General features: G+C 45.8%; 1 protein-coding gene across 2 annotated transcripts in view; it reads right to left on the bottom strand.

The window, feature by feature from the left end:
• Nucleotides 1-14,540, bottom strand: part of TMEM168 (transmembrane protein 168) — a 157,454-nt gene that overhangs the window by 46,462 nt on the left and 96,452 nt on the right. For both annotated transcript variants that reach the window (XM_086919326.1, XM_086919329.1), the window contains one exon: nucleotides 853-995. In XM_086919326.1, coding sequence (XP_086775452.1) covers nucleotides 853-995 — 143 coding nt within the window. The remainder of the gene's footprint in view (nucleotides 1-852; nucleotides 996-14,540) is intronic.

The following is a 14,540-nucleotide window of genomic DNA, read 5'->3' as shown; positions in this document are numbered from 1 at the left end:
ACAGTAGCAGAGACTGAGCTGGCTCTGCCGGCGTAAACCTGTGACTGACAGCTAATCTACCACTGGGTGGTTAGGTCACAGTCGAACTCTCCCACACCATTTCAGGTGCGTCAGTCATTCATTTTCTCTACATGAGTAGAGAAAACTCAGAATAGAAGCCATGTGCAAGGATAAATCTCCCAGTGCATCAGAGCTACTGCCATTTTGTTTTCTAAAATAAGATCTGGGGGGTCTTTTTTCAGAAAACTACAAACTTTGCAGAGCAGGTCCCTCAAACATCCATCAAACAGCACCCGCTATTGCTTTCAATAGTCATTACAGCGGCTGCTCCACTCAATACACAAAGATTCCAACTTGCCTAGCAGGAATCTCTTAACACAACGGGTGGTCTACCACCAGGGGAACTAAGGCCTTAGCCACCGGTGACTTGCCTGAAGATTTAAAGTCCTTAGTGGCAAAAACTTTAATCCCTAATAAACAAATGTAAGTATAAGTAGGGGTACAACTTTAGACGATCCAATGAGATGCTCAAAATCTTCACTGTTCTATCTTAGGTTTTGGGCATGAAAGTCACAGGGACAGAAGGAGAAACAGGCCTACCTCGAATCACATTCAAATTCGAGTTCCTATCAACATTATACACATAGTTGATATCCACTCACCCACATGCATAATCTTAAATCTGCAGCCTCTTTGTGAAGATTGTAACTTGGCAGCCTCTGGGGGAAAGCCCTTCCGGGCCACAGTAACACAAAGTATAGTCATTGTTAAATAATACATTGCTTTGAATTGGCAAAAGCTGATGTGCAGTGTGAAACGAAACACCTAAGAATAAATATGTAAATACTGTACCTGCAGAAGTTGGTGGGAATCACAATAGCATATCCAACGCATGTTCCACCAAGACAACTTCCCAATTCATGAAAAAGGCCATGAGCCATAGATTCCAACGGTAAAACAATCAGGAACACACTCATAAAAATCCCTTTGGTTGGCTGAATGGAAACAAAAATGATGTTATTATTCGCATTTAGTTAGTAGATAAAAAATAGAACATTGCAATTTCTCACTGGTGGACACATCAAATAACACTGAACAATACAAAACGCATAACAGGACTAAGTGGTAGTAGAGAAGATCAAGATCTGACTATACAAAGACAGTATTTCTAACCAAGCACCAAATCCGACCAGAAACACTTTAATTAAAAAAAAGAGTATCTTTCTAGGCAAGTCCACGTGTCACTTAACTACAGCAGCACTCTGGCGAAATTAAATGTAAAGAACTATTGGAAACATGGAAGTCCTCCATGCATCTGCACATTACTACAACACATCACATGATGTAGGCAGCAAACGTCCAAGAAAACTTGCTCATACCCCAGAGCATTGCCACCGTTTAAGAGGGACTCAAAATATTCATTTTCAGTACTTCTGGTCTTTAGTCACACTAATAAAATCACAACATACACATTCACAAATAAGCGAACGTCACAGTAGCAGTGTAGTAATGACTTTTAATGAGCTCAAGAAGAAACACACTTAAGTACACGATAACATGCAGCGAATGTCTTTCTATGCTTGGAATTGATTTAGAAGAAAAAAATACACGATTTGTATCTCGTTCTCTTACCTGTTTTTTAGGTTTTGACTAGCGATGCATGCGTACGAAGTACGCATGCGCTAGGAAAAATCTTATGAGCTGTGTGTGGAGCCGGGTAACAGCCCCCCCTCCCATTGGCTAGCTCCATAAATGGAGGCTAGCCATTGGGAGAAGGCTGTGCCCGTCAATCTCGGACCAGATTCGGGGCGTTCCCGAGAATTTTTGGCTTTTGGCTATGTCAGCCGAAAGCCTCTTCTCGTCAACGCCCCCAAATCTGGTGAAAAAAAGTGTGGATGTTCTGAAACGAGGTGTGTCACTTTCTCACATGGTCAGAGTTTAGTCTGGCCTTACTTTAAATAAAACGATGCGTCGATCTAGGATATACCCCCCCCTCCACTCCCCCCTCCAACAAATATTACATGACTCCGGTCTGAATTTTGACTGACAAGGGAATCCCTCACGGTCCACGCCGAGGAGACTGCGTCATTACCGGTACGGACTGCAAGACCCAACGAGCACAAGCCTACGAGTTTAAATAAATACAGGCTCCCGACAGGAGTCAAAGTAGGTATCATTGCCCATGACATCAGGCCAACAAGGACGACGGTGCTGTCCTTCAAGTTAACCCGATGTGACGGCCCGTGTCATAATGAGCGCCATTTGCAGTTCCGGCTTCAAATCTCTGCCGTTTTGATGGTCCAAGTCGGCCAGTGGAAGCACACCGGAACTACAAGACCCAGAATGCATTAAGTTGTCTCTTGGAAACAGTTTACGTGCTGGCATAGACTAAAGTGGCCACTCTGGATCTCAGAGCAAGTGAGATGCCAATGATACAAAGATGACACTCGCACACGTGTACCCAGGCGGGGCAAACTAACTTCTTGTCACCACAGCCAGCGTTTCCAGTCCGGAACTTTTCACCTACGAAAGTCCTGCAGTCAGTTCTGCTGCCCTACACTAGCTCAACTGGAAGACTACATTACCCAGAAGGCATTAGGCTGACACACGAGAGTCTAAAACCTTTAAGTGTAATGGCTGTGACGTCGAGCGCGGTGCTCACTCTACGGAGACGGTACTCACAGCTAGCGCCACCAGGCCACTCTCCTCCCTCCTTCATTCATTCCCTTTCAAAATCTCTTTACACGCGTTTACAAATGTATCTTAAACTACCCAGAATAGGATCGATGTGAAAATAAAGACACGGTTTTTATTCTCCTCAGAGGTCTGTCCCTTTTAACAATTAAATGCATTCTGGGTATTGTAGTATTAGTTTGCTTCAATCAAACTAATTACCCAAACGCACCTGATAATAACTTCATAAGGAAACTCCACCCAACAAATGTAATCTGACTAATGGACATTAAAAGATCTGGGCATCTCTCTCTCACTGCCACCCCCATCCCATCCCCTCCCCCCATTGGTTTCGAATCTTGGCACAGGTAGAGACTTCTAGGCGCACTCTTTCCATTTAGGTTTCCAAAGCTCTCGTCATACGTGCCTAGAAGCCCCCCTTGTAGTACCGTGATTGTGCACTCATCTTGCAGAGACCAGTGCCCTTTGACGCGGGGGTCGAACGTTGATCCCCAGTTACACAGCTTCCAACATGCCTTTGGCACATCCAGCCATCCTGGACATGTAAACAAAACCTACCTTAGAATTTGGGATAGGTCTGCCCTCAGATGCAGGAGCAGAGCCAAGCCACAGGTCTGAGCATTGTATGCGAGGATTGGCGAGCAGGCGCGGGTTGGAGGTGCACACGGGGACCATGGCCGTGCACAGGGTGGGTCAGGGCCGCAATAGTAACTTTATTTATGCAGATTTCTATCGTGCGAACACGGCTGACTAAGCGCTTTACGATTAATGATAAAAAAAATTTTTTAAAAACCACACACGAACACCCTTTATTAAAAATCACTTTTATTAAAACGAACTAACGTACCCCTGCAAATTAAACATCTTTTGCATCACGTATAAGCATCACTCCTATAGTCAATGATCTCGCTGTGTTGCAGAGAACACGGTTGATTCAATTTTCAGCAACTGCGCCGCCACCCCTGGAATAACTCCTCTCACCCCCTACTCCTCCCACCCCCCATACCTAGAGCCAGGAAGGAGAAGATCCACTTGAGCACCGCCGCGGTCTGCAGCCTCCTGCTCAGCTGCAGGTGCAGAGGCGCGAATTGGATCTTCATGGCGGTGAATCCCGGCTTTTCTCCTCGCGCTGATCCTCGGCAGCCCCGGGGTCCGTGCAAGGATGGTGGCCGGAGGCTGCAAGAAGCGGGGGAGAGTCCGAGCTGCTCTCTTCCCATTTAATCAGAGTTCTGGGGTGAGGTCAGAGGCCACACCTCCTCAGCGCCGCCTTCCATTGGTCGACCTTTCTGGGCCAGCTGAGCCGGACTGGACCTTGTCCAGACGGTGTGTGCTGCAACACCCGCTCGGTCTGCAGGCTGGGGGTTGAGGATGCTACTGGACGAGACAGGGGGACCTCGGAAGCGAAGGAATGCTGGACACTAAAAGCAAGTCATAAAGGGAGTATAGTCAGCTCATCCCAATCTCTGGGCCCTGGTGCAACTGTACCTTCCGCACCAACAACAGCTACGCGCTTGAAAGGGCTACGGGTGACCTTCGGCGAAGGTCTTAATGGACACGAGGGTCTTAGGCAGACACGCAATACTTCAGATTGGTTCTCCATTTCTCAGGTGCGACACTTGTGAATCTCGTGGTGTCCCACGCCTGTTTCACACAAGTGCTGGGCACCAAAGATCTCCTTGGGAACAGAGGCTCTGCAGAGAGGCTGTCCTGTCCCCTTCACACCACAAGGGAGGGGGAGGGGGGCGAGGTTGCAGCTGGCGCCATGTTTCCTCCCACTGGAAAGGTTTGTTTGGTTTTAGAAAGGCCCCTTCTCCCAGAGTGTGAATGTTTACACTGTCACACTGGGATTCACGACGAGGCAACCCCATGCTGTGAAGATGGACTCGATCGGTCAATCATTCACTTTCCGTGAAACAGCATCATGTGCGCTCTGTGGCTGCCAACTTGTGGGATTTTCAAAACTTTCTTTCAATAAGAATTGATTTATTAAACTCACGCCCTTATAACGGAGTCAAAGGCAACTAACAATGTGTCTGTGCGTTGGCACTGGCAGGTCATATTTATGAGTGAAATTGGACGATGAATGACGTGGATGCAATATTTCATCGCTACTTGTAGTTTGAGTATGAGACATAGTTTGATTTTAGTTAAACATGTTAGATACATGTCGAATCTTGAACTGACCTTTTGAAAACATATTAGATACATCAGCGATGAAGTATAGGCATGTCAAGAAACATGCAACGTCACACAATGCAACATCTACATCCGAAATGTAATCTTTGCCCTTTCACCGTTTCACTGAGCCTTTGATTTCCTCTAAAACGAAAAGTGAACTTCACAAATTTTGTTTTTTTACTATTTAAATAGCTGCTGAGTGCCCATCGTCCTGGGTGAGCGCTTCAGCCGGTCCGGCCTTAGAGCCACCGGTGCGTGGCCTTCAGGAACAGTTGTGTTGCAACATAGTAAGCAGGGGCTGAGAACCCCAACATGCCTGAAGGAGTTATACATTATCTTTGTCCTTGGAAGCTGCAGTTATAGTTGTGGCAATGTGTCTGCCAGTGGTAGAAGTGGGCGGGAACGGAAGGGCCAAATAGCACAAAAACATCAGATAAGGGATGCTACCGAAAACAAAGCAACACCCCCACCCCCCTCCCATAGGATCAATTTCCAAAATAAATGTTTCTCTGTTCATGTCTTGGTACACTAGCATTGGCATAACCAATAGCACACTGTACAAATGTCACACACGTTGGCTATGGCAGTGCTGATTTGCTTGTCCTGTGTCTTTGCCTCTACGACGGTGCAGAATATTAATGAGTGGATCTGATGTCACAGCACTGGTGGGGCCATATATAAAGCCGTGTTGCGTCATATAAGTTGTTTGTCCGGCACTGTTGATAATGTCAGTGTGGCACAAACTAGTGGTGAGCAGTGCATAGAAAGACTTTGGATCCAACCTGGCACTTGGAGAGGATCGTAGAGAGGAATCCGCTGGAGCTGTATCTTCCGTCAGATAATGCAGGGTCTGAATGAAACCACCCACTGTTGTGGATCTTCCCCCTTTGCATGTGCTGTCTCTCTTATGTTCTCCCTCTCTGATGATTTTGCATTTATCAGGTTGTGACCCTAGGAAGTCCACGTTGAGCAGGCTGTAGTCTTCTCAGCTTTTACCTAATGGCATTGGAGCATCTTGTGTTTACTCTCCTGGCACAGGCTGTTTTTAGGTTTTGGCTCCCGTTCCTGCCCCCCTACCGCTGCCTCGCTCTCTGTGTCTCCCCGGCCCCGTTCCCGCCCCCCTACCGCTGCCTCGGCTCCCGTTCCAACCCTCCTACCGCTGCCTCGGCTGCCAGAGTTGCAGGAGAGACCCACTGGCTGAAAGAAGATGCTAGGTTTAGCTTTTTTTCTTGTGTCTTTTCTTTTATTGAGCCATGGGGAGGGGTAGGGGGTAGGTGGAGAGGGTAAAGGAATAAGCCCTTTCAGTGCAATGCAGTTCTCTCCAGTCATCCATCATATCTACGCTATCCATCAAGTCAGCCAACTACATTCGAAAATATGTGCTCTGTCCCTGTTCATTGAGGATATCCATTTTACCCGTCATTACACAGTTACCATTGCTTGTCCGTTTCATAGGGCTCTTGCTTATGAAACATCTATCAGAAGTAATCTTCCTGGTCCATGTTTATCACTTCTAGAACAAATAGATAGCCACCCCTCTGTTGACGGTAGAAGACACAGAATAATCACTGTCCACCCCATTTCTCTGCTAGCTTGGAATACTCCATGTGCATTTTAATGTGCAGGAACTCGATTCCTACCCTGTTCTGTTTAAGGAAAGCAAAACAAGTGATGGGTCGACTTCATGAAATAATGTCAGCCACCAGTAATCGTGTGCCCCTGTTGCCTGCGTGTGCCTCTGTGTGTCCCTGTTGCCTGCTTGTACCTCCGTGTGCCCCTGTTGCCTGCTTGTGCCTCCGTGTGCCCCTGTTGCCTGCTTGTGCCTCTGTGTGTCCCTGTTGCCTGCTTGTGCCTCTGTGTGCCCCTGTTGCCTGCTTGTGCCTCTGTGTGCCCCTGTTGCCTGCTTGTGCCTCCGTATTCGTGCCCCTGTTGCCTGCTTGTGCCTCCGTGTGCCCCTGTTGCCTGCTTGTGCCTCCGTGTGCCCCTGTTGCCTGCTTGTGCCTCCGTGTGCCCCTGTTGCCTGCTTGTGCCTCCGTGTGCCCCTGTTGCCTGCTTGTGCCTCCTTGTGCCCCTGTTGCCTGCTTGTGCCTCTGTTGCCTGCTTGTGCCTCCGTGTGCCCCCGTTGCCTGCTTGTGCCTCCGTGTGCCCCTGTTGCCTGCTTGTGCCTCCGTGTGCCCGTTGCCTGCATGTGCTGTGTGGGTGTGTGTGGAGGGCTCTGTGTGGCTGTGTGTGGGAAGCTTTGTGTGGCTGTGTGTGTGGGAAGCTTTGTGTGGCTGTGTGTGTAGGAAGCTTTGTGTGGCTGTGTGTGGGAGGGGCTTTGTGTGGCTGTGTGTGTGGGGGGCTCTGTGTGTGTGTGGGGGGGGGGGGCTCTGTGTGTTTGTGTGTGTCATTTGCGAGAGATAAAGCTAGTGGCATGACACCTACATCTTTTTTGTGGGGTCACTTATTTCATATACTTTAGATCATTAACATTTCAAAAGTACCACACTGACTGTTACAATTATGCAGGCCGTTTAGGAATTTCTGTAGTGGTTCATCCATTGTCCAGGGATCTTCCGAAACTTCCTCGGTAGGCTAAGCTACAGTACATCACTCTTTATGCAGCCATGCACTAGTTTGCTGTTCCTTTACCTCCGCTCGCATCACCATCACTCCACGATCAAACCATCCAGAACATTAGATTCCCGTAGTGACATTGTCCTTAGAAGTACCTTCAAATGGAGCAGGGCCTGGACCGGGTACAGTCTCCCATCCCTCAAGCCCGTCCAAGAAATTGCCAGAAGGGAGGCAGTGCCATGATTTTCCTTCAGTTACAACCTTTGCAAGAGCAGGGAAATTCTAACGGGCACATATTTTACATTTCGACTTCTCAGTTTCTTTCTTTACATCAAAGTTTCTACCCTGTTGCTCTGCCTGTGGGAAGTCCACGAAAAAGAGAATTTGCCTTTGAAAAACTGACCGCACCGCAGCCTCATTACCTGCAGGGTAGCTTCCATGTCCATCAAGGGCATGCCAAGTGGGTGGCGAGAACTTGAGTTCTAGGTTCTTGCGCCACAAAAAACACAAGCACTGGAAATGCCAATAGGTTCCGCCTGTATGACATATTGGATTTGCCAATGTTTTTGAAATATTGTATTACAGCGTTTCTGTTGCACAGCATGGCTGAAACTTAAAAATAAAGCAGAATGACACAGCCAACAAGACTGTTTTATAGTTTTTTTTGTTATGGTGGCGGGCAAGCAAAAACCAGAGGGAGGGAGGGCGTTTGGGAGTTGCAAGTACCAATGTTTGTGCGGGGTGCAAGCAACAGAGGAAAAGAGGAAGAATGGTTTTGGTTGGAAGAATGGAGGGAGGTTGTTGGGGGTTGCAAGCAACAATGGAGGGAGGATGTTGGGGGTTGCAAGCAACAATAGAGGGAGGGTGTGTGGCAGTTGCAAGCAACCATAGAGGGAGGGCATGTGGCAGTTGCATGTAACAATGGAGGGAGGGCAGGCGGGAGTTGCAAGTAACAACGGAGGGAGGGTGGAAAAGGGCCAAAAGATATCAGGGAGCCCACTGAAAAAATGCACATTCAGGTAGAGTGCTTAAACTCAAAGGAAACAAGCATTGGCATAGCCAATAGGTCTCGCCTTTGGGACCTTATAAGTGGTTAGTCATGCAGCACATTATCCTGGGTGCAGTCCCACCATGGATTGAAGCATTATCACGCTTATCTGCACCACTTTTGGATGTTAAGCAATAGCTCATTATTTTTTTTAATCAGACTATGCTGCTGGCCATTCGGGTAAAATGGAGAAAGTAATGCAACAAACATATGACACAGCGGTTTATAAAACAACTTTGGTGTGTAATATTTTAGCACAGACAAATTCTGATCCATACATAAACTTGTGAAAAAGGGAATGAAACAGAAATGCCAACATTTATGCTGCTTGTTTAATAAGGAACGGAACAAACATTAGAGAGATTATGAGGTGCAAACTAAAAAGGTCAGCAACAAAATTTGTGTACCACCTAGTGGTCAAGTGTCACATGTGACACCTTCAGCCTGTCATGTCATTTTAACCATCAGCAGTTTGCAGGCCAGGATTCGCATGCCTAAAATGGTAACTGCAGGTCCCAGAAATCAATCTGCAGTGGAAGGAGGTCACCAGGCAGCCTTCCAGCACCTTCCACAGCCTCTGTTCGGGAGTATTGTTTATTACTGTTCTGGCAGAAGAGCGTGCTATTCAGTGCTCATCAAGCACCTGGAATACTCTCTCTCGTGGCACATGCTTTCCCCGCCCAGGCCGTGCTCTAGGTGAATAATCCAGGGGGTGCACAGCAGGCCATGCCAGCCGCAGTGGTGCGAATACAAATGAGGGATGTTATATTTTCTCATTCCCCTGAATAGGTGGGGTTGTAACTTGGTTAAATTCAAGCAAAATCCCCAAAACAAGCAACACTCTCAGAGATGTCCATGTTGTACGTAAACTGGATAATCGTAAACAGCCTTGTTAAAGGCTCCCGCTGTGGATGGAATGCAGCTGCCACCCTGCAAGCCGCTGCTCGCTCCAGAGAGCAAAAAGCTGTGGGAGTGAACCCTTAAAGAAGAGGTGGGGCATGCTCTCGCCTTTGGCAATTTGCGTGCTTTCATTCTTGAAAGACACACACAAAGGCCAATCCAAAGTGTTGGAGGAGTCAGACCCACACTGAGAAGTTAGAAGTGCTCACAAGAAGCCTCCCATAGAGCAGTGCATGCGCACTGCGCTAGGCTCGACCTAAAAAGCAGTGCCTACAAAAGAAAAAGAAAAAACAATGGCAAAGCCAAAAGGTCTTTCATTGAAATGCAGTAGCTGACCTTTTTGCTTTGGTAATGCTTGTTGCTCAACATCATTGGCAATAAGAAGAAAAATAAAACCATTGCAAAGCCAAAAGTCGGTTAATTCAGATGAATGTTTCCTTTGTGGTTATGGCTGAACGTTGGATGGCTATAGAAGGTGAGTAACTATATGATCCTAGAACCAACACAAAGCTTTCCATAATGGTTTCTGTGCTCTGCCTCTCTGGACGAGCTGTAAACTAAGGGTTTTATTGCAATAGGTTTACTCGGATAGTAATGTAGGTCACTAATATGTGCACTAAATTGCAAAACCAAAAATTGAGTGAGAAATGAAATGCAGATGAATTAAAACCTGGTTATAAACTTAACCAAGAAGCAAAGCATATCTCACCTGCAAACGTCTTTACATTTAAGATGATAGCTGTTCCAATTCTGGGTTAAACCCCTTCTAATTTAGTTATTGAGCATAGAGAGCATGTAGTTCCACAAAGAAAGCTTAGCAAAATGCCTCTGTTACAACTTGTCCCTTTGTGTCTCTCTTCATACTATATATCATCATTTCAAAGTGCTTTAAGTAGTAGTGTTACTTGCGTTTGCGCGGTCATACTGTCTGTCCGAACAAGGACAACATTGCCTATGAGGTAAGGCAGGAAGGTTTTGAACGTCAAGTGAACAGTTAAAAGCTCCAGGTGGTCGATGTGGAGAACCTGGTATTTGGTGTCCCATAGACCCTGCACCATTAGATCCTGCAAGTGTGATGTGCATTTTGTAACACTGGTATACATGGTAGAGAAGCAGACGCCCCTGCAACAAGCTGTTGGGTGTTCCACCACTGCAGAGAGTGGTCTGCAGCAGCCGATCAAGTCTAGATCGCCCCAATGGCCCTCTCTCTGCGACCACTGTTGCGGTAAACATTCCTGCAACGGACGCATGTGAAGTTTTGCATGAGGTACCATGGCTATGAAGGAGGCCATCATGCCCTTTAAGAGACACATGACTGGGTGGTTGATATGGTTGGAACATGGGAGTTAGCACTTGAAAAAACTGGATCCGTGCAGAATTAGTATAGGCTAAGCCTATCTCTGTGTTGAGAATAGCCTCTAGGTTAGGCTAGATCTGTAGGGGTTGGTGGTGGGGTTTGGTTGCGTTGATGGTAAACCCTAATTGATAAAGCAGATCTATTGTGACTTGCGTGTGGTTTTGGCCCTGCTGGCAGGTTGCAGTTTAGATAAGCCAATCATGCAGATATGGGAAAACGTAAAAGCTGTGTCTACAGAGATGGTTAGGCAACTACCGCAAGGCATTTGGTGAATGCCCAAAGTGCAGTTATGACCAGCAAAGGGGAAGACTTTGAATTGGTAGTGTCTTCCATCACACACTTTAGACAGCGGCGATGAGCTGGATGGATTAGAATGTGTAAGTAGGCATCCTTTAGGTCTACCCCACCCACAAAGTCGCTTTGATGGAGAAGCAGGATGATATCCTGAAGGGTTACACCATGTGAAAATGCTTTGATAGGATGTATTCGTTCAGGTGCCTGAGGTGTAGAATGGGCCGGATAGATCAGTCTTTTTTGGAAATTAAGAAGTATAGAGTGCGCAATCCTGTACCTTGTCAATGATTTGGGACAAGTTCTACAGCCCCTGGGAGAAAGAGGGCTTTGTCCTCCTCTTTGAGTAGTGTTTGAGGTTCTGCTTATAGTCTGTTTGCGAGGTGGAATGGTTGGAGGCGTGGAAGTGAGCTCCTGACAATAACCATGTTGGATTATATCCAGCACCCACTGGTGTGAGGTGATGGTTTGCAATTTGGGGAAGAACCCTTGTAGATTTCCCTGATAGATGTTATGTGGTCGTTAGGAAGAAGCGGCAAGTCATGGTTTGATTGTGGGTGTAGCTGCTCTGTGAAGCTACCCCAGCCTCTGCCTTTGGAGTTGTTGCTCCTGTAAAACCTTCGAAAATAACCACCGGGAGAGGATTGCTGGCCCTAGGTGCGTTGGTAAGAGGTGGAGGCTTCAGAGGAGGTGGCTTTTGAACCTCCACAGCAGGATGAGTGGCGAAAGCCAAGTTGGCATGAGGAAATGGCGTTTGAAGTGCTCCCATTGCTTTTGTCGTCTCTCTATCCTTTATATTTTCCAGAGTTTGGTCCACCTGTGGGCCTAAAAGGTTTACCCCATCAATGGGCATGTTCAGCAGATTTAGCTGAAACTCAGGCTTAAAGCTATAAATATGTAGTCATGCATGTCTGTGGAGGCGGATACTAGTATTTAACTTGCTGGCTGCGGCGTCAGCTGAGGATAGGCTACAGCAAATTGAAGCATTAGAAATAAGATTTTCCACTGATACTATTTCTTGGCCAAATTGCCTGTGCTCCTCAGCAAGGTATTGGACAAGCTCCTCCATTTCAGCCCAGTGGGCACGGTCATATCTTGCCAAGATGCCCGTTGAATTTGCATTACGCCAGTGGTTGGCTGATTGCACTGCCACCCTTTTCCTTGCCGAATCTATGAATTTGCTCTCTTATCTGGTGGCAGGGAATCTCCTGTGCAATACAATACAAGAAAAGTCTCCACCTGAAGTAATTCAAAAGGGCGCTAATAAAGTCACCAAGAGTTAGATCTCCCTCCCAGCAAGGAACAACAAAAAACAAAGTTAGAACATATTCATAGATTAGCTTTGATCAGCACTTATTTGTATATACAATCAATTAAAGTTAAATAATGTAATATCACAAAAGGAAAAATTAAAGAAAAGATACACATCCCCACAACACAATCATTCAAACATTCAACACAACACATATTCCTCATCCACTCAATCTCATTCGTCCTGATCCTGAAGGATCCAATTATTCAAGCTAAATTTAAAACTATTCTAAGAGAGGCGGGGAAACCACAGTACTAAATAGAAGGCCTAAGAGACAGATAGTATTCCTACATATATATCTTTTTAACTGAAAGTTTACAAAAAAATAAATTTTCCGAAATATAACTAAAGTTTATACAATAGAATTTATACAGTCCAAAATGTCTAACCAAGACTTAGGATATAACATAAACAAAGGCAATTGGTACAAGATATAGCCATATGTGGTTAATCCGCAGGTTTCTTTTTGTAGTGGTGTCAACGTACGTTTCAGTGTATGGCCTATTACAGGTCTCGCTTTCCTCAGGGCACGTGTCTCCGTCAGGACAAATGTGGGGGGGTATCTGGAAATAATAATCATCATAATACAAGATAAGGATCAAGGATACTTAAAATTTCCACCGTTTTAATGGGATACCTACGAGTGATTGAAAAGATCCTTGAGGATGAAACAGAACTCCACAATTCCCTATTTATTGTACAGTGTTTGAGCATTGTTCTTAGTGACAATTTTTTCTGAATTCGAAGGCAAATTTTACCAACAAGTCAATGGCGTCAGCATGGGGGCAGTATGTGCCCCCAGCGTTGCATGCCTTTATATGGGCCACTTCGAATCTCTTAACATCTATAATGAATTGGCACCCTTCAGTGAGAATATTTCTCTTTGGTCACGCTTCATAGATGATTTTTTCTAGTCTGGAAAGGAGACCAGGAAAACCTAAAATAATTAATTCTGTGGATTAATCTGGCAGATACCAACTTAAAGTTTACTGCACAAACTAGCAATCACAAATTGGAATTCTTAGATGTCTGGATTGAACACCAGGATCAAACTCTCAGTGTCCTTGTTTACCAAACCAACTGCAAGGAACACGTTACTACACTACATTGGTTTGATGTTGATGTTGATGTTGGGGGGTTTTATATAGCGCACTGTCACTCCAAGGAGCATCCTGGCGCTGCAACTTCATTGCTAGTAGATTAGCAGGGTTTTTAACGGAATTATAAATGTTATGTATAGTTTAGACAAGAGATTTGCATACTGATTCGGCTAATCCGTAGATCCATGTTTTTAGGGATTTTTTAAAGGTCTGTTCTGATGTAATTAAGCGAAGGTGGACAGGGAGTGTGTTCCAGGCTTTAGCTCCTAGAACTGGCAGTGATTTTCCTCCCTTGGTGGCAAGTCTGAACTTGGGGACAGTCATCAAATTGGCAGTAGCTGACCGGAGTTCTCTAGTGGGGTGGTATCTGTGAAATTTGTTAGACTGATATTTTGGACCGCGCTTGTGAAAAGATCTAAATGTGATCACAAGGATTTTGAAATATGCGTTTCTGAATGGGAAGCCAGTGCAACATGTCTAAGGCGGCCGATGCTGATGATTTTCTGGGCCACCTTAGAACCAGCCGTGCCGCCGAGTTCTGTACCATCTGTAATTTGTGCAGAGTAGATTTTGCCACCCCTGCATACAGACTGTTACAGTAATCAATTCTTGATGTAACTAAAGCAATTGCTACTGTGCGGCGGACTGACAAAGGCAAGAAATCAAAAAAAATTCGGAGACCTTTTATGATATTGAAGCAGAAGGCAGCTACTTCTTTAGATTGTTGCTTAAAAGAGAGCATCTCATCAAATTTTATTCTCAAGTTTCGGGTTGCAATAATGGTGTTTGGAGGGGCGTCCGCATCAGATGGCCAACAGGTGTGTGGGGAGAAGAGGTTGTTTTTCCCAAATGGTAAAATCTCTGTTTTAGCAGAGTTGCATGTAAGGTGGTTATCATGCATCCAGTCTCTGTATCCTATAACCAGGTGGCAGTGCGCATACAATGTCTGGGCTGGACCAGTCTCTGAGCCACGTTTCCGTGACCATGAGGCAGTCCAGATTGCTCTCTGAGATTAAATCATGTATGTGTAGTGCATTCTTACACATGGAGCGGGCATTATTTAGTCCTCCATTGATGACCTTGTGTATAGTTTTCGAAGACTGC

This window comes from Lissotriton vulgaris, chromosome 1_1, assembly GCF_964263255.1.
Source record: "Lissotriton vulgaris chromosome 1_1, aLisVul1.2, whole genome shotgun sequence".
Taxonomy (NCBI): Eukaryota; Metazoa; Chordata; class Amphibia; order Caudata; family Salamandridae; genus Lissotriton; species Lissotriton vulgaris.
This window is presented reverse-complemented; position numbering and strand designations above follow the sequence as displayed.